The sequence below is a fragment of the Meriones unguiculatus genome, chromosome 8 (assembly GCF_030254825.1).
Source record: "Meriones unguiculatus strain TT.TT164.6M chromosome 8, Bangor_MerUng_6.1, whole genome shotgun sequence".
Classification (NCBI taxonomy): Eukaryota; Metazoa; Chordata; class Mammalia; order Rodentia; family Muridae; genus Meriones; species Meriones unguiculatus.
Window position 1 is genome coordinate 1974540 of NC_083356.1, and position 20144 is coordinate 1994683.

The 20144-nt window shown below is 54.8% G+C and overlaps 2 protein-coding genes across 2 annotated transcripts; one reads left to right on the forward strand and one right to left on the reverse strand.

The window, feature by feature from the left end:
* Positions 1 to 336: 336 nt before the first annotated feature.
* On the reverse strand, positions 337 to 5226 carry LOC110559134 (keratin, type II cuticular Hb1-like). Its single transcript, XM_021654409.2, has 5 exons — positions 5046 to 5226; positions 3890 to 3994; positions 1264 to 1481; positions 948 to 979; positions 337 to 692 (listed from the first exon to the last, which is right to left on the reverse strand). Exons 1-5 carry the CDS (start codon positions 5046 to 5048, stop codon positions 523 to 525), a joined length of 528 nt encoding a protein of 175 aa, XP_021510084.1. The 5' UTR covers positions 5049 to 5226; the 3' UTR covers positions 337 to 522.
* Positions 5227 to 11961: 6735 nt separating this feature from the next.
* LOC132655734 (keratin, type II cuticular 87) lies at positions 11962 to 18707 on the forward strand. The gene is made up of 9 exons (XM_060388570.1): positions 11962 to 12389; positions 13542 to 13750; positions 14676 to 14736; positions 14861 to 14956; positions 15458 to 15622; positions 15817 to 15942; positions 16414 to 16634; positions 17317 to 17348; positions 17730 to 18707. The coding sequence occupies exons 1-9, from the start codon at positions 12006 to 12008 to the stop codon at positions 17921 to 17923; spliced, it is 1488 nt and encodes a 495-aa protein (XP_060244553.1). The 5' UTR covers positions 11962 to 12005; the 3' UTR covers positions 17924 to 18707.
* The last annotated feature ends 1437 nt before the right edge of the window (positions 18708 to 20144 follow it).

A 20144-nucleotide genomic window follows, 5' to 3' on the forward strand; every position in this document is an offset into this window, starting at 1 on the left:
AGTGAGTGAGTCCCCTGTCCCTCTCTGTCCCTCTGCCGGAGAGTTGACTGTGGCCCCGGGCACACGGTCTGTGGAATTTACCCTGCCTCACTTTCGACACCCTCCAACTCACCCGCCCCATCATAAAGACCCCGTCGTACAATAACAAGTCACTCGAAACTAAGTCACCTTGCACCCACAGGCCATAATGTTCCTTCACGGTATTCCTGGTTGGAGCCATGGGGTGACCTGGAAGTCAGGGTCAGACAGGCTGGCTGCTTAGCCACCGCAGAACATTTTTATTAAAGGAGCAAGTTTGTATTAACGGGGGGGGGGAAGGAGGGGGGATGGGGGGATGGGGGGAGGGCAAGTCAGAGGGGCAGAGTGCAGGGTTCAGGTCAGCCACAGCCAAGTCTACGTCTAATTCTAGGTGAGGTGCCAAAGGGAGAGGGGAGGGGAGGGTCAGCTCTGTGGGCAAGGGAACTGAGACCCAAATCTTTGGGCAGAAGCCTGATTTTCTTAGTCTCCCTGGTAGGGAACGGGTCAACATTCATGGGAGCCAAGGGAGCCAAAGCCCCCGACACAACTGGTGGAGCTGCAGGGAACGAAGCCACCACTGGGGGCGCTCATGTCCAGGCTACGGGAACCGACTCTGTGTGCTTGCAGTGGGGCGGGGGTCAGGCCTGGGCCTCCAGTGACGTCACCGTCGGGGGCTGCGCCGAGAGACCAGAGGGAGGACTCAGGGAAGCCTTCAGGCCCAGAGAGGCTCCTCAGCACCAGACAGGACTCCCCGAGAGAGCAGACAGGTCGTCCTCGGACCCAGAGCACCCACAGAATCTCTCTCTGAGAAGAAACAGCCCACCACCGCCACCATCTGCACAGAGACAGAGGCCCCTCTCTGCCTTCTCCGGGACTGAGGGAACCAGGGAGGGATGACAGCCGATCTCACATCTTACCAAGTTACTTACCCGCACTCCCTGACCCAAGGCCCAGACCAAGCCTGTGGCAAAAAGAAGCAACAGCTCAGTCAACCCACCTCCCAGCTTTCCCAGGAAGGATGCCTCCCAGACCTGATAGAGTCTGCCAGCCCGCAGGCTCCTGGGCCCCGGCCTTGGCTCCTCCCACTGTCTCCTTGTTTGGTGGACAAATGGCTGTACTGTCTGACCCTGACTCGGCCCACACCCCATGCTGGGCCTTCTTGATCAAGGAGCCTTGAAGGTGTGGAAAGGCTGGCCGCAGGAGAGCCAAGGCCTGGCACCCTTTCCTCACCTCAGGATACCTCACCTCCGCTCCTCGCCCTCCAGGAGCCTGCGGTAGGTGGCGATCTCGAAGTCCAGACCCAGCTTGACAACCATGAGCTCCTGGTACTCTCGAAGCTGCCGAGCCATGTCCTGCTTGGCCCGCTGCAGAGCGGCCTCCAGCCAGGCCAGTTTGCCCTTAGCGCTGACTGAGGCCATGTCATGCAGGGCCTTCAAGTCCTTGGCTTTCTCTACTTCACAAGGCTGGGAACGAAGCAAAGAGCACAGACATCTTCAGCCTCATTCTTCCCGCCTCAGGGATCGAGGCAGTACTCAGCGCGGGTGTGAGGATGATCCCTGGGCAGGAGGAAGCAGGGTCTGGTCTCTCCGAGATCTGTGTGTTTGTTTGAACCTACCTGCACCACTGGTTCTCAGCCTTCGTAACACTGTGACCCTTTAATACGGTTCCTTAGGTTGTGGTGACCCCCAAGGTTATTCCATTGTTATTTCATAACCGTAGTTTTAATACTGCTGTGAACTGTAGTTAAATATGTGATATGTGACCCCCCCCCGAAGGGGCCATGACCCACAGGTTGAGAACCACTGGCTTAGACCATGAGCTTTCAAACAAACGTGCTTGCCCACCCCCTGCACTCAAGACTGACAGTGGAGACCACCACCTAGAATGGCCAAGAACCGTGTCTCAATGGTGGCAGTCTTCACGTGAGGGAAGATTAGGGACGTGTCAGATGTTCTTTGTCGAGAGAACTGGGATCAGTGTTTCTTAAGGCTTGTGCAGGGTCTGGAGGTGAAAGTCTACACTCCCAGCTGCTCAGGAGGCTGAGGCGGGGGAGTGAGAAATTCAAGGCCTTTCTGAGCTCCAGAGAATTCAAGGCCAGCTTGGGAAGCTCGTGGAGGCCTCACATCTCACTGAAGACAGATACAGGGTTGGGAAATCTCTCAGTAGCAAAGTGCTGACCTACTATGCTGGTGACTCTGCTTGCTACTCCCCCCCACCTGCCCTGCATCCCACCCAAATCTCCAACACATGAGAAACCCAGACTCCTCTCCCGTAGGATCTGGGGTGCACATCTCTGGAAACACTGCTGTAACACTGTCTTGGTGAGGTGCCTGCTGCTTGGGTAATCAGGGCAGCTGTGTGGCTAGGGGAGACTCACTGGGGCCTTCCCACACTTTCTGTGTCCACGGGGACCCCAAAGTCACCTGTTCCTGGACAAGGAGCCATAAACAGCGAATCAAGCCCAAGACACTTGTGTCTGCAGACAGCGAGACAAGACCCAGAACAGAGGCCCTGGGTAGAGGGCACAAAATGAGCCAGGCAGGCTTAGAGAAGGCTTGGGGGAGGGGTGGGGCTGGGGGGCAAGGGCCTGGGAGAAAGAAGATATCCATGAGCATTCCATGTGCCTGAGCCTGAGTCTCAAACCCCTTCAGGCCAGCCTAGAGGAAGTGAAAAAGATGAAGAGCAAGTGCCAAACACGTAACATCCTGTTCCCAGAGGGACTAGGCCTCTCCCTTCCCTGGAGTGGCCAGGACTTTCCCCATCCGCTTTCAGTCTTTCCTTTCTCCAGAAGCATGTCCCTCTAGACCAGTGGTCCTCAGGCCTGTGGGTCATGACCCCTTTGGGGGTCGAATGTCAGCTATGCTGCCTATCTGGTGTTTACATCACCATTCACGGCAATGGCAAAATTACAGTTGTGCCGAAGCAACAAAATAAGCATATGGTCAAGGTCCCCACACTACGAGGACCTGTGGTACTGGGTCGCAGCGTTAGGAAGGCTGAGAGTGTCTGCTGCAGGAGCAGGTGCTTGGGGCCTTTCCTCTCTTACAGGATGGAGCAGCTGAGGTGGAGCCAAAGCCAAAGGCTAGGCGGAGGGGCAGAGACGGCCCTGCGAGGACAGTCACCACGAGGAATCGTGCTTTGCTAAGGCTGGCTCTTCGTGGGTCTCTGGGGGGTGACGAGGGTTGTCTTTGTGGGTTTGCTTGCTTGTTTGGGGGCAATATGTCACTATTCTAGGCCTGTCTGGACCCCACTGTGCAGCCCAGACTGGCTTCAACCGGAAATCCTTCCGCTTAGGCCAAGCACTGGGACCAGTTTGCCTTGTGAGCAAAGGGCGTGAGCCCCAGGGCCTCGGGTACCACAGGCAAGCATTCTGCCGATGCATGCTCTAACAAGGCTCTTAACTCAGAACACCCGAGCCCACTCTATAGCACAGGGTGGCCTGGCGCTGCAGGTGTGTGTCAGCACACCCACCTGGGCTTTCGTGTGTTTGAGGTAAAACTTGTAATTTCTTATCCTGAGTTCAGAATTAACATTAAGGCAAAGCAAAAGACAAAAACAAACTCCAGGACATTAGAAAAATACACAAACATGTATAAAGGGAAGATCAAGCGTTTGGGTTGATACTTATTGTGTTTGTTAATTGTCTCTTCATGTAAAACAGAGCCCAGGCAGAGGGAGGCCTGAACTATACATGCAGCCAACACTGCTGTGTGCTCAGACACACACACACACACACACACACACACACACGGACGCACACACCTTCCAAAGGATGAGGGGATCTAGAGGTGTCACAGGGAATGGCGCACCCTCTGCCATGCCCCTCCCCTCACCCACCCCAATGCCTCACCTGACTCTGAGGACCACCCACCTCCATCCTCAGCTGCTGGACAGCCTGGTTCAGCCTGTTCAGGGCCTCCTTGCTGTGCCTCGGGGTCTGCACACACTTCTGCACGGAGGCCTTCATCTCCTCACACTGGGGTGGGCAGCAGAGCAGAGCAGAGGTCAGGGAAGAGGAGAAGGCAAGGCTAGAGCAGCCCCACCTGGACGCCTGCTCTCCCTGCCCAGTCCTCTCCTGGGGGAGCGTCAGGTCCCCACTGTGTAGCCGGTGAAGCCAGTGCACTCCACGGCCAGGCTTGCAGATGGCGAAGAGAGCCTGGGGCACACTCACGGATGGAGATCTGTCCAGGGCGCTTAGGGGCTGGACAACCTGGATTCACCCCAAGAACAGGGAGAGGTAAACCCTGCGGAACCAAGCCCTGAAACCGCCGCGTGGTAACTCTTAAAGTTAACGCCACTTCATATTTTTTACTAATTTGTGGTACGTGTGTGTGTGTGTGTGTGTGTGAGAGAGAGAGAGAGAGAGAGAGAGAGAGAGTGTGTGTGTGTGTGTGTGTGTGTGAGAGAGAGAGAGAGAGAGAAAGAGAGAGAGAGTGTGTGTGTGTGTGAGTGTGTGTGTGTGTGTGTGTGTGTGTGTGAGAGTCTGTGTGGAGGCCAGAGGTCAGTTTTGAGTGTTGCTCCCCCAGGACCTTAGATGTGTGTGTTTCACCTTGTTTTTTGAGACAGTCTCTCATTAGAGTCTAGGTCTTGTCCGTCAGGCTAGGCTGGCTGGCCAGAGACCCCCAGGGACCCTCCTGCCTCTGGCACACAAGCACACACCACCACACCCATGTGGCATGGGTTCTCGGGACCAGACTCGGGTTTCAGGCTATGCGAGGAGCATGGCCTCATGCACTGAGGTGTCTCCTCCAGCTTCCCAGACTGCACGTTAAGCCTTTGCTCTACACTGTGAGAGGCAGGCGGAACGGTACCTGCCTCCGTCTGGCCAGGACCTGCTCACACCAGCAGAGTGGGAACAGACAGGTTCTAAAACCGCGTCTCCCACAAGCGTCTCTGCCCCCTTCCTGCCGCATGTGTGCGCGGTAAGCAGGACACCACAGACAGCTTGTGGCTGGCCGCACTGGGAAGGTCTGGCTGAATACAGAACCCTCGTCCCATGCCGCTAACAAGCTGAGTGCAAGTCTCACCATGGTAAAGGACCTTCTCGCGCCTCCAGACCTCGCGGGCGCCACAGCCGGCTCCTGCCAAGACGCTCACAATGGCCTCAGGTCTGAGCGTACTCCTTCCGGAGCTTTGTGACCTCACTTGGTTACGGTTACAAGGTTCTGATTGGAGTCTTCAGATGCAGGAGATGGAAAGAGGCCCTGAGGGAGGGGCTTCCTCACGGGACCCAGTTTGCTGTGTGGTGTGACTCTCTCTTACTTGGTGTAATTCTATTTTTATTTTGTCACTTTTCCTTTCTCACAAAGATGGTGCGTGCATGGGCCTGAGGACACAGCTTGGTGATTAAAAGCATTCGCTGCTCTGGCAGAGAAGCTGGGTTCAGTTCCAAGCACCCACATGGCGGCTCACAACCATCACTAATTCCAGTTCCAGGGAGATCTGACACCACCCCCCCCTCGTCTTATGTCTCTGGGCACCAGGCACTCGGAATTACACACGGACAAATCACTCTGCACATAAATAACTCTGGAAGAAAAAGCCAGATGGTGTACACCCCGCCGTCCACATGTGTACAGCATGTGATGGGCAGATAGATATAGATATAGATATAGATATAGATATAGATATAGATATAGATATAGATATAGATATAGATATAGATATAGATAATCTGCATTAGCTACCTTCCTTGTGGCTGGGACAAATACCTGACTTAAGAAAGGGTTAGTGTTGGCTCACAGTTCCAGGGCACACAGTCCCTCATGGCAGGAAGGCAGCCTAAGGCTGATGCTCTGTGCCTGCATCGGGAGGTGAGAGGGAGAGAGAGGTCCATGCCAGGCCCACGCTCTTCCTTTTCATTCACGCCAAGGCTTCGGCCCTCGGAAATGACGCTGTCTGTATTTATGGTGGGTTTGGTTTGTTTTCGTGGTGATTCTCAGTCCCGTCAAGTTGAGGACAATCGAAATCAACCATCACAGCAATGAATCTCGGGTGCAGTCTTGCTCACTGGTGACGCGTGGCCTCTCTTCAGAGACTGGCTGTGGGTGTGTCTCCACCTGCCTGTTCCCCGCTGGGTGGTTTTCCTGATGCAACTGTGAGTGTTGTTTATTTCCCGGGATATAGCTTTACATCCACCATTCACAAGTCCTAGCTCCAAGGCTTTAGCTGGTCTTTGTTCTCTCTACGGCTTATTTGGATGAATGAAAGTCCTTAGTTTTAATGTTCAACATCAGCATCTTCTTTCGTTCATCTTCTGCGTTTTAAAATCCTAGATCTCGTTGTCCCTCTTCCTAATGTGATCACATAGAATGATTGTTTCACTATCACTTGTTTGTTTGCTGGGCTTATTAAAGATGAGTGGCTGAACCTGGCCCGTTGGGGCTGACGCTGAAGAACCCCAATAACAGACTTTTAGGCCAGAGCAATGCCATGGTACACATGAACTGGATACAAGTCAGAAAGCACCCCAAGGGCATCTGCCAAGGAAGGAGAAGCTGCTACAGCACCCTGCAGGAGATGCTCCGCTCCCTCCGTTCTCTAGTGTGCAGGATTCCACTTGCTCTCATAAGGGAAGCCTAATTTTCCTGGGCTTGATTTTTAGTATTTATTTTAGTGCTTATGTCTGTGTGTCTCTCTGTCTGTGTGCCAGTGTGTGTCCGACCATGTGTGTGTGTCTGTCTGTATTTGTGTATATGTGTGTCTATCTGCCTCTGTGTGAATGTGTGTGTCTATCTATGAGTGTGTGTATGTGTGTCTGTGTGTGTTCGTATGTGTCTGTGTGTCTCTGTGTGTGTCTGTCTGTGTGTTTTGTCTTTCTGTGTGAGGGTGTATATGTGTCCACACTTGAATGCTCAACACATGTAGGGTGTCTGTGGAGGTAGAAGCATGTGTCAGATGCCCGGAGCTGTAAGTAAAGGAGGTTGTGTGATGCTCACATGGATGCTCGCTGGGACTTGAACTCTGGTCCCCTGGAAGAGCAAAAGCGCTGTTAAGTGCTAAGCCCTCTCTGCCCCCCCCCCCCCCGTGAGCTCCTGATGTGCCCATCTCTGGCATCTGTGTCCAGCTGTTGGCACCATTTTTTGAATTTTTTATTTCAGTGATTGTAGTTTCCAATTCTAAAAATGTCCACTTTATTCTGTTCTATTTTCATTTCGTTCACTCGTTGAGAATAAGCAAGTGCTTTGAACGTATTTGTGTCCACTTTCCTAAAGTCTTCACTTGCTAAACTCAACATCTTGGTAACCTATTATACCAAGGTGGGTGGACCAGAGCCTGGCGGGCACACCCTCTCACCTTGATCCCGACCCGCAGGCCTCAAGGACCTCCTACAGAAGGAAAGGGAAACAATTCATCCCCAGCAGCATTTAATGAACTCTAATAACAGCTCTTATTCATCTTAGAGATTTCAATCTTGTTATTTTAACAGAATAAATTAAGTCTCTTGGGCTGGGGATAGCTCATTGGTAGAGTGATTGCCTGGCATGTTCAAAGTCCTGGGTTCAGTCCCTATGGGGGGGTGAAGCTTCCCTGAGCTTAGATCTAGGGAGTGGACAGCCTGAACCATGAAGCTGGAATGGTCTTTCGTCTCTGTGTTCCCAGGACAATCAGGCTACAGCCGCTACTCAGAAAAGGTTTACAGAATGCCTGCACGAACGGACAGAGGGACGGCGTCCTGGCTCCTTCCTGCTGTGGGGACAAACATCCTGACAAAAATAGCTGAGGGGGGAGGAAAATATTTACTTGTCTCACAGTATCAAATTATAGTCTGTCATTTCCGGGGAAGACCAGGCAGGATCTGGAGTAGCTAGTCACTGTCAAGAGCAAAGGGAAAATAAAGACTCCCTTGCCTGCTTGCTCCCTTGTGCCCTGCATCTTTTACATAGTGTGTGTGTGTGTGTGTGTGTGTGTGTGTGTGTGTGTGTGTGTGTATACATACTGCTCTACTGGGCTTAGTGGCACATGACTTTAATTCCAGAACTCAGGAGGCAGAGACAGGAGGATCTCTGTGAGTTCAAGGCTAGCCTGGTCTACATATCAAGTTCTAGGAGGCCAAGACTGCAGAGAGAGACTCTGTCTCAAGAAACAACAGCTCAAACCATACATTCTTAAAAACCCACTGCTCTAGCCTCATCTTTGTATTTCCTGGACATTTGTCCACCTCCTCTGTCACTCCCTTCTGTCCCTCATCCCCTTCCATGGAAATGAAGACTTGGAAGAGGTTCATCCCTGACAATTGCCCTGTCCCTTATTTTTTCATTATGGAGACTGAACCTAGAGCCTTGCAAATAGCCAACCTAGAAGCTGTCCCCACAGTGCTCCAGGACACCCAAACTGTTAATGAAGGCTGCCAACAGGCATGGCGTTGGAGCTGTGCAAGGGTTGGGCCCTTCAGTGCTGCCAGCAGTACCTAAAGCTGTGTCCGGGGGAGCCCACGGTGGGGTCAAAGGCCCCGCCGATGTTCTGCCTGCAAAATTCCCCCAGAGAAGCCGAAGATGCTGAGGTGGGGTGTACAGAAAATGCAGCTGAAGACACATCCAGACCCCAGTGCTAGCGGGCTCCGTTGCCAGAACCCAAAGCCAGCCAGTGGTGACTCTAGGCCCACAGGGCGGAACCACAGGAAGAAGAGCTTGGTCTGCTGTGTCCCTTGCTGCCACCCATTTATAAACCCAGATAGCAGGGGCCTCTGCCTCCCCAGGTCTAGGCCATTTGTCACTTACGGGCTTGAAGCATGTTGGCCATTTCTCCTTCCCCCTGGGCTCACATCATGAAGAGGGACCTTTGGCGAATCCTATGTTCTAGTCGATATGAAACCTCAGCAGGCTTCTTTCTCTGTTGAGGCCTGGGGGCATCCATCTGCCAAGTTCCACCAGGGCCCCTGAGGGCAGCAGGGGGCAGTAGCCTTGGATTACTAGCCAGACTCCAAACCTTGGCTTTTCAGTTGGGCCATGGGACAAGCTGTGGCCGCGGACAAAGGACAGGCCGTCCCCACTCCTCGCAGGGCACCTTGGCGGCTTTGAGACAGAGAGCCTACACAGTTACTCTATATTGACAGTTTGCTGTCCCCTGAGCACTGTGCTGACCCAGTGTGGACACCCCTCACTTTACCCTCTTGGCACTCTGGACAAGTCTGATTAGAGCAGTGCCAGCCGCAGAGGCAGCTGGGGCTCGGACACTATGTACAGTTTCTCTCCGGTGGGGATGGCGGAGCCGAGCTGCGTTTCATTTCAAGGACTTGACAAGTGTGCCACAGAGAAGAAAAGGGTATTTGCGCGTTACTGCATCGATGTTCACAACGTTTCACACTGAAGTTATCAGAAGTAGTGGGGGGCAAGTGAGCACGTGCACACACACACACACACAACACTCCCTCTGCTCTCTGATCTTTCCAGCTCCTCACATTCGCCAGATCCAACCAAAGAAGCATCTCCTCCAAGAACCTGCCCTAACCTGGTCCAAAACCCCAAGTTGAGGCTCACACAGTCAAACGTCCATTTGGCTTTTGGGGTTCTATGCTCATTCCTCTACTGCTCCTACACAGAACCTGTGTGTGCCGGCCCCGACCCAGCTGACCTCCCCGCTCACTCTCTGAGCCTGGTTGCTGCTGGGCATAATGACCAAGATGAAACAGCAGCTCCACCCAGATAGGTATGCCAGAGATGAAGGGCCAAGGCCGTGCTTTGCCGAGCTTCCCAGGGCTGAGGCGGGGACGCCCCCCTCACCCCTCAGCACTAAGCCTCTGATGCAGATGTCAGTCCTGGATTGCCTCCTGTATTTCTCATGATGCAGCCTACTTCTCTCCCGAGTGCCAAGAACAGTAAAGGGACCAGCAAGGAGCATCCAGCAAAAGGCTGGGCCAGGTGCTAGTGTGAGCGTTTGGAGGGCCACTGTGACCTGCCTGTCAAGCCACCCTTTTCAGGGAGCCGCAGTTCTCCCAGTCTGTGGGTTTCACGAGCACACAACTCTCTGTGCAGAGAGACTGGCTGCTGACACCTGCCTGACTGGGCTCTGAGCCAGAACTGTGCAAGCAGGGCTGGAGAGACAGCTCAGTGGTTAAGAGCACTGGCTGCTCTTCCAGAAGACCCGAGTTCAATGGGGTCCAGAGCCCTCTTCTGGTGTGCAGAATTATGTAAGCACTACTGCACATCCAATTTAAGTCCTCACCCTTCAGCGAAGTCTGACCCCTCAGAGAGGGAGGCCCTGAGGGAGGACTCCTCAATGCTACTACTCCTGAAAGAAAACTGGAATGGGGGATCACGGTTATCAGAATGCACAAGGTCCTGGTTTTCATCCCTAGCACAAATGGGGGGGGGAATAAAAAGTACAGTCTTGGGTCAGATACAGTAGCACATGCTTTCAGAAGGAGGATAGAGAGTTCAAAGCCAGCCTGAGCTGCAGAGTAAGACCTGGTCAAAAAGAAAGAGACTCTTACAGCCAAGACACTAGAGTTGGGATCAGCTTGTGCAGAGCTGGGCTAAAATGATGTGACGCAAACCCAGGCTGGACCAAACAACCCAACCCGAGAGACACTCTTGTAAAAGGCAGCCATAGGACACTCCTTGGAAATGAGAAGTCAGGCTGGCTGCGATGACCTTGGAGTTCCCACCTTTAATTACTGAGTGCACAGTAATAGCACAGCTTTAAAACAAAGGAGCCTGGGCTGACGTGCGCGCTTCTCTTTAATGCTGGCTGCTGAGCACACACTCCGGTTTCCGCTGCTAGTGACGGGGCATTTAATTAGCCTCCTTTGTGATGGTTCTAGCTGCCTGGAGCCAGCCACTGTGACCATGCTCCTGCCTCTGAGGCCCAGCCTCGTTCGGCCCCTAGCCACACGGGTGGTGGGGAGTACCCTGGACCCTCAGATCCCGGCTCCACTCCTTGGAGTCTCCCACACAGGTCTCTGGGCCACTAAACTCGTCCTCCCAAGCAGCTGAGTGGGAACAATGACACCAACCTCTGAAGAGAGCCTTAGGATTTGGGAGAAAAGAGCCCTCCAGAGTGGGTGTGGTAGCTCACACCTGCTGTGCCAGAATTTCGGGGGTGGAGGCAGGAGCATCATGAGCTCAAGGCTAGTGGTAGCTACCTGGTGATCTGGGGTCAGCGTGGACTGCAGGAAACCCTGTCTCCAAAAGCAATGAAAATCCCTCCACAGTGAGCGAGGCAGGTCGTTGGCACCCCCTCAGTGTTAGCGGGGGGGGGGCTCTCCAGGCTGCGTGGGGAAGGGTGGAAGAGAGAGAGGAGAAGGAGCTGAGCTGTGAGAGAGAGAAGAGAAAGTTCCTGCCTGAAGGGACAAAGGAAAAACAACAAATTAATAATAGAGGAGCAAGTAGATAAACAAGCAAACCTTGTTTGCTCTCAGTAAGTGCTGGTCTTGCCTGGAGGCTTGGGGGCCCATTATTCCTAGGTCCTCCCAGCAGCTCTCAGACCACCGCCACCCCACCACCACCATCATCATCCCTTTATCGCTACTCCCCAGGGACATCTAAGGCTCGGTAAGGTTATTCAGCCACCCAAGTCGTGATATGAATTTGCTCATAACTTCGAAGGCCTTGTCGCTCATCACACGAGCGTGCAAGCCCCCCATGAATGCAAAGGCTACCAGACACAGAAGTCCCGGGAATCCTAGCCTTCAGGGTGGGGGACCAGGTGGGCTGTGAGCCAGTCTGGGATGGAGCCTGTAACCCAGTGAGTCTCAGCAGCGGGGCAGAAGGGTCCCACTGGATGCTCAGTGTCCCATCCTGCCCCCCAGCCCCTCCCCCGTATTCCCCCCGCCACCTCGGAGCTGACCAGGCGCTTCTTGGCACCATAAAGCCCGAACGGGCGGGAGAAGAACGCCGTTTTATGGGGGCGGCCAGGCAGCCCTGGCTGCTTTGATTCCGACAGGCAAGCTCATAAACGCCAGGGCGGCAGGCACCCTCCCTCCTGCGGGATATAAGGCCCAGCTCAGGCTTCGGGGGCCAGCCTGACTCTGTGTTGCCTCCAACACCATGTCCTGCTTCTCCTCCCGCCTTGGTGCCTCCTGCGGCGTCCGCGCCTTCAGCTGCGCCTCAGCCTGCGGGCCCCGGCCCGGCCGCTGCTGCATCTCCGCAGCTCCATACAGGGGCATCTCCTGCTACCGAGGACTCTCCGGGGGCTTCGGCAGCCGCAGTGTCTGCGGGACCTACCGAGCCGGCTCCTGCGGACGCAGCTTTGGGTACCGCTCAGGGGGCGTCTGCGGGCCCAGCCCCCCCTGCATCACCAGCGTCTCCGTCAACGAGAGTCTGCTCACGCCCCTCAACCTGGAGATCGACCCCAATGCTCAGTGCGTGAAGCATGAGGAGAAGGAGCAGATCAAGTGCCTCAACAGCAGGTTCGCGGCCTTCATCGACAAGGTGGGTGTCCTGGGTCAGCCCCCTCCCAGAGCCTAAGGATCTGCTGGGAGCAGGAATCCCCAAGTTGGACTTCAAACTGGGAGCATCTAGGTGACTTTAGCCCTGGGGGACAGCCTCAACGAGAAGGTCAGGCTTTGTGCCTAGCGAGGCTGCTTCTCTGCCACTGAATCACCGCAGCCAACCTCAGAACAGAGGGCAAGTGAAGACCCCACCTCCAGCACAGACCTTTGTGCCCAGAGGAGAAAAGTGGCCGAGACAGAGTTGGCCTGCCACAGAGAGTCAGAATAGACCCAGGCACAGAGCCCCATTCCACAGGCCCAAGCCCAGCGCAGCAGCTCCCTCTAGCCAGGCTACACCCTGGGGACGGGGCCACACAGGAACCCGGTTGCTAGCCTTTCCTCTCCACCCACTCCCTCCTCCGGCTCACTGGGTGACGGGCACGGTGGCCTCCACGGTCTACTCGCAGCCTCCCACCGGTGGCACTGTGTGAAAGGAAAGGCAGAGTGGAGACAGACACGGGACCCTAGCAGCTGAGCCCACCAAAGCCACCCCCACCCAGAGGCCAGGCGGGCGGTGGGAGGCGGAGCAAGCCTGCAGGCGAGAGGCGCCCCCTGCCCCACCCCCCAGTCTCAGGGACTGGGAAACCAGAGGCCCAGTCTGGCTGGGCCAGCTATACCGTCCACGTGGTCCCCAGAGACTTGAGAGATCAGGCTCCCTGGGACTCCAGGCCTCTTGTGCTGCAGGAGCCCAGAACACTCACTCTGGCCTCTCTGACACACAATCCCAGGATACCCTACCCACCCTGTCCAGGCTCAGCTATCCACCCAGCTCCCTGACCACCGAGGACATCAGCTAAGGCACAGCCCACCCTGAGGAGGCAGACAGTGAAAGGCTCCCTTCTTTCCTTTCCCTTCACAGCCCCATGTTCTCTCCTCCAGGAAGCCATCCCTGATTGCCTGTGCCTTACTTGAAGCTGCTCAGTTACTCTGCATAGTTACTTGTCTCACAGTTCCCCCTTACCCCATCTAGGCACGCCTGGACAGACAATCACTTGCACGCCTCCTCAATGAGTTCAATCTGGCTCTTCCTGTGCCCTAAGGAGGGCTGGGCCTGTTGGCTCCTGCCACAGACCTTCTCCCTCTCCCATGGCAGGTGCGCTTCCTGGAGCAGCAGAACAAGCTGCTGGAGACCAAGTTGCAGTTCTACCAGAACCGCAAGTGCTGCGAGAGCAACTTGGAGCCGCTGTTCACCGGCTACATCGAGACGCTGAGGCGCGAGGCTGAGTGTGTGGAGGCTGATGGCGGGAGGCTGGCTGCTGAGCTCAACCACGTGCAGGAGGCCATGGAGGGCTACAAGAAGAGGTAGGGCCACTGGGGAGTCTGGGCAGGAGCGCCCTGAGTGCAGAAGAGCGTCTGTCTGCCTGTGGCTGGAGTCTGTGCCTGCCTAGGTCAGGACGCCCAGCCCTGCCTTATCAACTAAGGAGCCCTCTCTCGGTGTCCTCTGAACACAGAGTCCTGTGCTCCAAATGGCAGGTGGTCATCAGCCTCCCTTAAGCTGTGCAAGGTCCCTCCCTCTCTCCACACACACACACTCTGGAAGAACCTCCATTTGCTGGTCTCCAGAACAAGCCCTTGAGTCCCTGGATGCTGTTTATGGAGTTTCCTCCTCCACTTTCCTCCAGAAAGTCCACACACCAGGCAACACGGCAGGATGCTGCTGACACAGCCAGCAGTCTGCATGGGCCCTGCCCTTGGGGGACTTCAGTGTGTTGGGATGCAAGCATGCTGTGGTAATGTTTGGAGACTTTCAGTTACCTGTGACACAGCCATGAAGCATGGACACTGGGTCTCAGAAAGCTTCTGCTCCTCAGAGGGACAAGCCCTTCTTCAGTGCCATGCTTTGCTCCGGCCGGCCCCTGGCCATTACCCCTGGCCCTGAACAGGCCTTCCCACAGAGTGTTTCCTTAGCTCAGTCCAGGAACAGATAATAGGTAGGATACTGACCAAGGCTCAGAACAAAGGATGAGAAAAAACAAAAAACAGTCATCTCCCTCTCTCCAACCTTACACACAATCAGACACGTGTGTGTGTGTGTACAAATGCACAGCTTTCAAATACCACTAATCTATCTGTACTGCAAAGACCCAATGTGCTCACAGGCCAGGCCCTGGAGCCTGGCCCCTCCCAGATCCTCTAAGGAGGCCTAGAGTTTGCACTGCTCTGTGGGCTGGCTTCTCTGCTGAGGCCTGCGGTGGTTGAATGAGGCCTCCTTCCCCTCCCACCTCAGGTATGAAGAAGAAGTTGCACTGCGGGCCACAGCAGAGAATGAGTTTGTGGCTCTAAAGAAGGTGAGTGAGTAAAGCCAGTCCCCACCCCTTCCTGCCCACCCTGTCCCCTCTGGCCGGCCACTCAGCAGCCAGATGCCCGAGTCCGAGGGAGACTAGCTTCATGGCTCTCTGCAAACCCCAACAGGATGTGGACTGTGCCTACCTGCGCAAGTCGGACCTGGAGGCCAACGTGGAAGCACTGACCCAGGAGATCGACTTCCTGAGGAGACTGTACGAGGAGGTGAGGGTGACTGTGGCCAGCACACGTGAGGCTCAGAAGGAGCTCCCAAACCCACCAAGCTCCCCCCATAAGGGACCCAATGGGACATGTGACAGGTGGGAGGCTGGAGAGCCAGGCAGACTGATGCAACAGGAGCAAGAAGTGGATCTGGGACAAGCTGCCCACCCAGAGACCACCTAGTCCTTCCGGGAACCAGCAGCCCAGCCTGGCACAGCCCAGCCGGGCGGGCCCAGGGGCAGCAGATCTAAGAGAACGTGAGGGCACAGTCTGCCCCCACGGAACCTTCCTATGCAGCCTGGATTCTCCTGGGCCAAGCAACTCCACAAGCAAGGATTTGGGGAATGCTTGTGGCTGCCTCAAAGGGAAGACTGTTGCTTCTCTAAGGGGTGGAGTCCATCTGCAAATAGGGCTGCAGCTCCCAGAGAGCCATGGGGAGTGCAGCCATGGCAGGTGAGGAAAGCCCAGGCCACCTGACTCTCCTCCTTCCCCCTCTTCCTGCAGGAGATCCGCATCCTCCACGCCCACATCTCAGACACCTCGGTCATCGTCAAGATGGACAACAGCCGGGACCTGAACATGGACTGCATCGTGGCTGAGATCAAGGCTCAGTATGACGACATCGCCACCCGCAGCCGGGCAGAGGCTGAGTCCTGGTACCGCACCAAGGTGAGTGGACAGGACCTCGTCCTTAGCCAAGGCAACGAGGGGTTGAGGTGTCCATTAGGAAGGGCTCCTTTTGTCTGAGTACTCTGACAGGAGGCTTCCCGGGCTGAGCACTGAACCACCTGTATCCTCACTGGTGGTATGCTCAGTGGGTAGAAGCCCCCTCCTGAACTCATGGCATCTCTAACTCCCTTCAGTGCGAGGAGATGAAGGCCACAGTGATCCGGCACGGAGAGACCCTGCGCCGCACCAGGGAGGAGATAAATGAGCTGAACCGCATGATCCAGAGGCTGACAGCTGAGGTGGAAAATGCCAAGTGCCAGGTACAGAGCCCCACCCCCACCCCGCCCCCAGCATGGAGAGAGAGCAGCTGGGAAATGCCCCTGGTTTGTACAGGGATCTGGGTTTTGCAACCAAGCCTGGCCCCACAGGTTGTGGGATTTGGGTGAGCAGTTTAACCATCATTCTCATTCAGCGGTGAAGACTCAGGCAAATACGGAGGCTCGTGATTGTGGCTGGGTAGGTCCAGCCACAGCTCTGTGGCCAATTGAAATACACAAAGACCTGCGCTAGCCAGACCCTACAGAAACAGGCAGCAAGGACATGCGGAGGGGGGGGGCAGACCTCCCGACTCCTCAAGAAAAAGACTGAGATCTTCATCAGTGAGCTAATGTCCAGGTCTTAAGATGCACAGTGCCAATATTCACAGAGAACAGTAATTTTCATCACTGAATGCTGCGCCTTGGCCCTTGAACACAGAACAGGAGACTTTAACAGCACTCCCTGTCCCCCAGAACACCAAGCTGGAGGCCGCCGTGACCCAGTCTGAGCAGCAGGGAGAGGCCGCCCTCACTGATGCCCGCTGCAAGCTGGCTGAGCTGGAGGCTGCCCTGCAGAAGGCCAAGCAGGACATGGCCTGCCTGCTCAAGGAGTACCAGGAGGTGATGAACTCCAAGCTGGGGCTGGACATCGAGATCGCCACCTACAGGCGCCTGCTGGATGGCGAGGAGCAGAGGTGAGGGGGATTTGAGGGACCAAACTGTCTTCATCATGCAAGCTGGCTAGGGCCTGTCAGTGCTTGGATACGGGGGAGAGAGCCCGGTCCCCCCTGTGAACTGTGTGACACCAGGCCAGGCTTCAGCAATCACGGTTACCTATCACATATGCTCTATGTCAAGTGCCCATTTATAATCCTCCATCCTGTCAGGTAAGCACCATTTTCCTATCCAAAGACAGAGGTGAATGGATTGGCTCAATGTTCAGCACCTTTGCCCAGGGCCACAAAGTTACTAAGCTGCAGAGCTGGGACCTGATGCTAGGTGCTGGGCTTCTAAAGCCCCGTTGTAGCTTCCCTTGAGGCTGGGCTGCTGTGTAATAAGGATGATGTTCTCTGTGGACATGGAGCTCTGCCTCTACCTCACTGTGAGCTCTACTGCCATTCAGCAGGCCCAGGCACTCTGATTGCAGGCAGTGTGTGGAAGTCCCTGATTCTCTTAACCAGGAGGGCTGGTCTCCATGAGATGGGAACTCATCAAAAAAAGAAAGTGACCATTCCATGAGAATTTTGGGGAGCCCTTCAAGCCTCTCAGAAGATAAATTCTACATAGAACAAAGGCTGACCTTGTCTGTCCCCACGCAACATTCTCAAGAAATCCAGCTCACTGCTTAGAACTAATGACACTTTCTTTTCCCCCTAGGCTGTGCGAGGGTGTGGGCTCTGTGAATGTCTGTAAGTATCTGCTGGAAATGCCCCCTAGAAAAACAGCTTTGGGGGTGGGCAAAGCTGACCGTGGAACTACCCCCACCCAATTGCCAATGTTGCCCAACTTTCTCAGTCTTTCCTCTTCTATAAGGACTCCTGGGGGGAGAGGGCTGTTCCAAAAAAGTTGAGTGCCCCTTCCTGGTGGCCACCAGGAACGTCAATCCAGGGAAATGGGTCCAAGAATTCACATATCTCTCCAGATGGGCTGTGAGGTTGAAAGAACAGAGCCTGTCACGTTAACACTGATCCCCCGAGGAAGAGGCAGGCCCTGCATTTGAAGCCCTCAGGGACCTGTGGGTGTGTGATACCCCAGCCAGCCCCTCATCCTCCCTGCTTTCCTTCCCACAGGTGTCAGCAGCTCCCGTGGAGGAGTCACATGTGGGGGTCTCACATCTGGCACAACCCCAGGGCGCCAGATTGTCTCTGGCCCCTCAGCCACCGGGGGCAGCATCACAGTGATGGCCCCTGACTCCTGCTCTCCTTGCCAGCCACGCACCTCCAGCTTCAGCTGTGGGAGCAGCCGCTCAGTGCGCTTTGCTTAGTTAGACCCAGGACCTCCAGCTGAGCCACCTGTCTGCCCCAGAGTGAAGTGGTGTGTGAATGGAAAGAGTGTGCTTGCTTCCAGAATCTTCCGGACGTTCCTGTAGGGGGAGAGAGTTCAGGGCCACTCTCCTCCACCTTCTCCTTTTAGGGAGATGTTTCTCAGTTCTCCTCTGGCTTCACTTTAGAAGGTCGTTCCCAGCCCTTCCCTCAACCCCAATCTGTCTTCAAATACTTACAACTGATTTGTTTCATTCACAAAGCTCTCCAGGATACCACTGGTCACTCAGGAGAGCTGAACAATAAAGCTTGGCCTTCTTGGGTCAAGGCATGATCCTAACCATCCAGCCATGACCCCCAAAACCAAGAACCAGAGGGAACTCCAACCCCCAGCATCTCCCACTTCTGACCCCAGGTATAGGGCCTCAGAGGCAGCAAGCACCTGCCTACCATTGGTTGGGTTTGCTGTCCTTCCTGACTGGCTGCCTTCCTTGGGGCAGCCTGCTCTGGCCAGACTCCTTGGGTTAGCTCCCAGGGCATAGTCTGCTCTCTGGGGAGTCCTACAACCTACCTGGCTAGGGAGCTTTGAACAGATCCTGCTGTTCAGGATGCCTTTGCACATTTCAGACTCCATACTTGCTCCAGGCCTAGCCTGCCTGTGCAGAAGAGAACTGTCCATGCGAGAGCTGGTGGGGTGAGGACTGTTGTCACTTTCTGTCTATGGGTGCCTTGCCTTCTGGGTTGACCCATCTGTGTTTCAATAAATGCTGCTGCAATGCAAGTGTGTGTGATGGTTTGTGCCAGTGTCTCCCCTCCCTGGCTGTTTGCCTGCACCAGGCAACCTACCCCAGCTAGCCCCAAAGGCCTTATTCAGTCATCCCTGTGACTCCTCCTTTTCCTCTTCATTCCCCAGCCTGGTCCATTGTGCTCCTCTGTCTCTGCCAGCCTGGACACACCCCCAGCTCCCCTATAGCACCCTCTCCCAAGAACAGGAACTGTAACAGGGCAGGAACCTGGAGCAGGAGCTGAGGCAGAGGCCATGGAGGGTGCTGCTTACTGGCTTGCTCCTCATGGCTGCCTCAGCCTGCTTTTTTGTAGCACCAGGGACCACCAGCCCAGGGATGGCACAGCCATAGTGGACTGCACTCTTCCCCATCAATCACTAATTAAGAAAATGCCCTAAGGCTTGCCTACAGCCCAAACTTATGAGGGCATTTTCTCCCTTGAGCTGCCTCCTCTTTGTTGACTCTAGCGTGTCAAGAGGACATAAAAGTATCCAGCATTCCTGACCCACTGGCAGCTTGACACACAAAGATATCAGTGTTAAAGCCACAACCTTTTCTTTCTAGCTCCTCCCCCGAATCGCACATTAACATAAACATCACAATATAAAACATTCCGCACACTTAGAAAGTCCCACAGTTCTACAAATCCAAATACTCCTAAAATTCCCTTTTGAAAATCCAGTCTCCTTCAACATTGAATGTCTATCAACTACGGGCTCCTATAAAGGCAAAGGTAAGTTAATTTTTTTTCAAGAGGGAAGACCTAGCATGCAGTCACAACTCACTGCAAAGCCGAACTCCAACTGTGGAAATAACTCAATGTCCAATGTCTCCGATGTGCTCATGAGCTCTGGGCTCCTCCCAAGGTCCTAGCTGCTTCCCTGACCGGCTCCATGCCACCTTTGCTGCTATTCTTGGTGGTCATCCCATGGTACTGGCATATGCAAAATGCTGGGGTCTCTTGCTCCAGCTGGGCTGCACGTTCACCAACAGCCTCTCCACGGCTGTCGTCAGGGTCCCCAGGCCTGCCACACAGTGCCGAGCCTCAGCTGCTCTCCATGACCCCTTCATGCCTTCAAAACCAGAACCACCTGGGTGACTCTTACGTTACCAGGTTAGGCTCCCAGAATTAGGTACAGACAGAATTTGGACAGAAGTTGGTACCAGGAGTAGGAAACTGCTCTGGCAACCTGACCGTGTGTTTGGGGAGGATTGTGGAAGGTGTTTGGAACCTTGGGCTAGAAAAGCCATTGAGTGTTGAGAGCTCAGTGGGCTGGCTATTCCACAGGAGCTTGGAAGGCAAGATTGTTGAGAGCAGTGCGGAGAATGGAAGTGTGTCCAAATGACCAGTTTCCCCACCATTCTTGGCAAAGACCCAGTGCTGATTCAGGACGCCCTGGGCAGTCTTGGGCACTTTGGCTTCTGTGGGACAAATTGG

Coding starts and splice junctions, on each gene's coding strand:
- LOC110559134 (XM_021654409.2), bottom strand. Junction 1,482..3,889: donor TCCAGCAGCTGAGGATGGAG/GTGGGTGGTCCT, acceptor CTTCGTTCCCAG/CCTTGTGAAGTAGAGAAAGC. Junction 980..1,263: donor CTGGAGGGCGAGGAGCGGAG/GTGAGGTATCCT, acceptor TTTTTGCCACAG/GCTTGGTCTGGGCCTTGGGT.
- LOC132655734 (XM_060388570.1), top strand. CDS start 12,006: ATGTCCTGCTTCTCCTCCCGCCTTGGTGCCTCCTGCGGCGTCCGCGCC. Junction 12,390..13,541: donor TCGCGGCCTTCATCGACAAG/GTGGGTGTCCTG, acceptor CTCCCATGGCAG/GTGCGCTTCCTGGAGCAGCA. Junction 14,737..14,860: donor AGTTTGTGGCTCTAAAGAAG/GTGAGTGAGTAA, acceptor AAACCCCAACAG/GATGTGGACTGTGCCTACCT.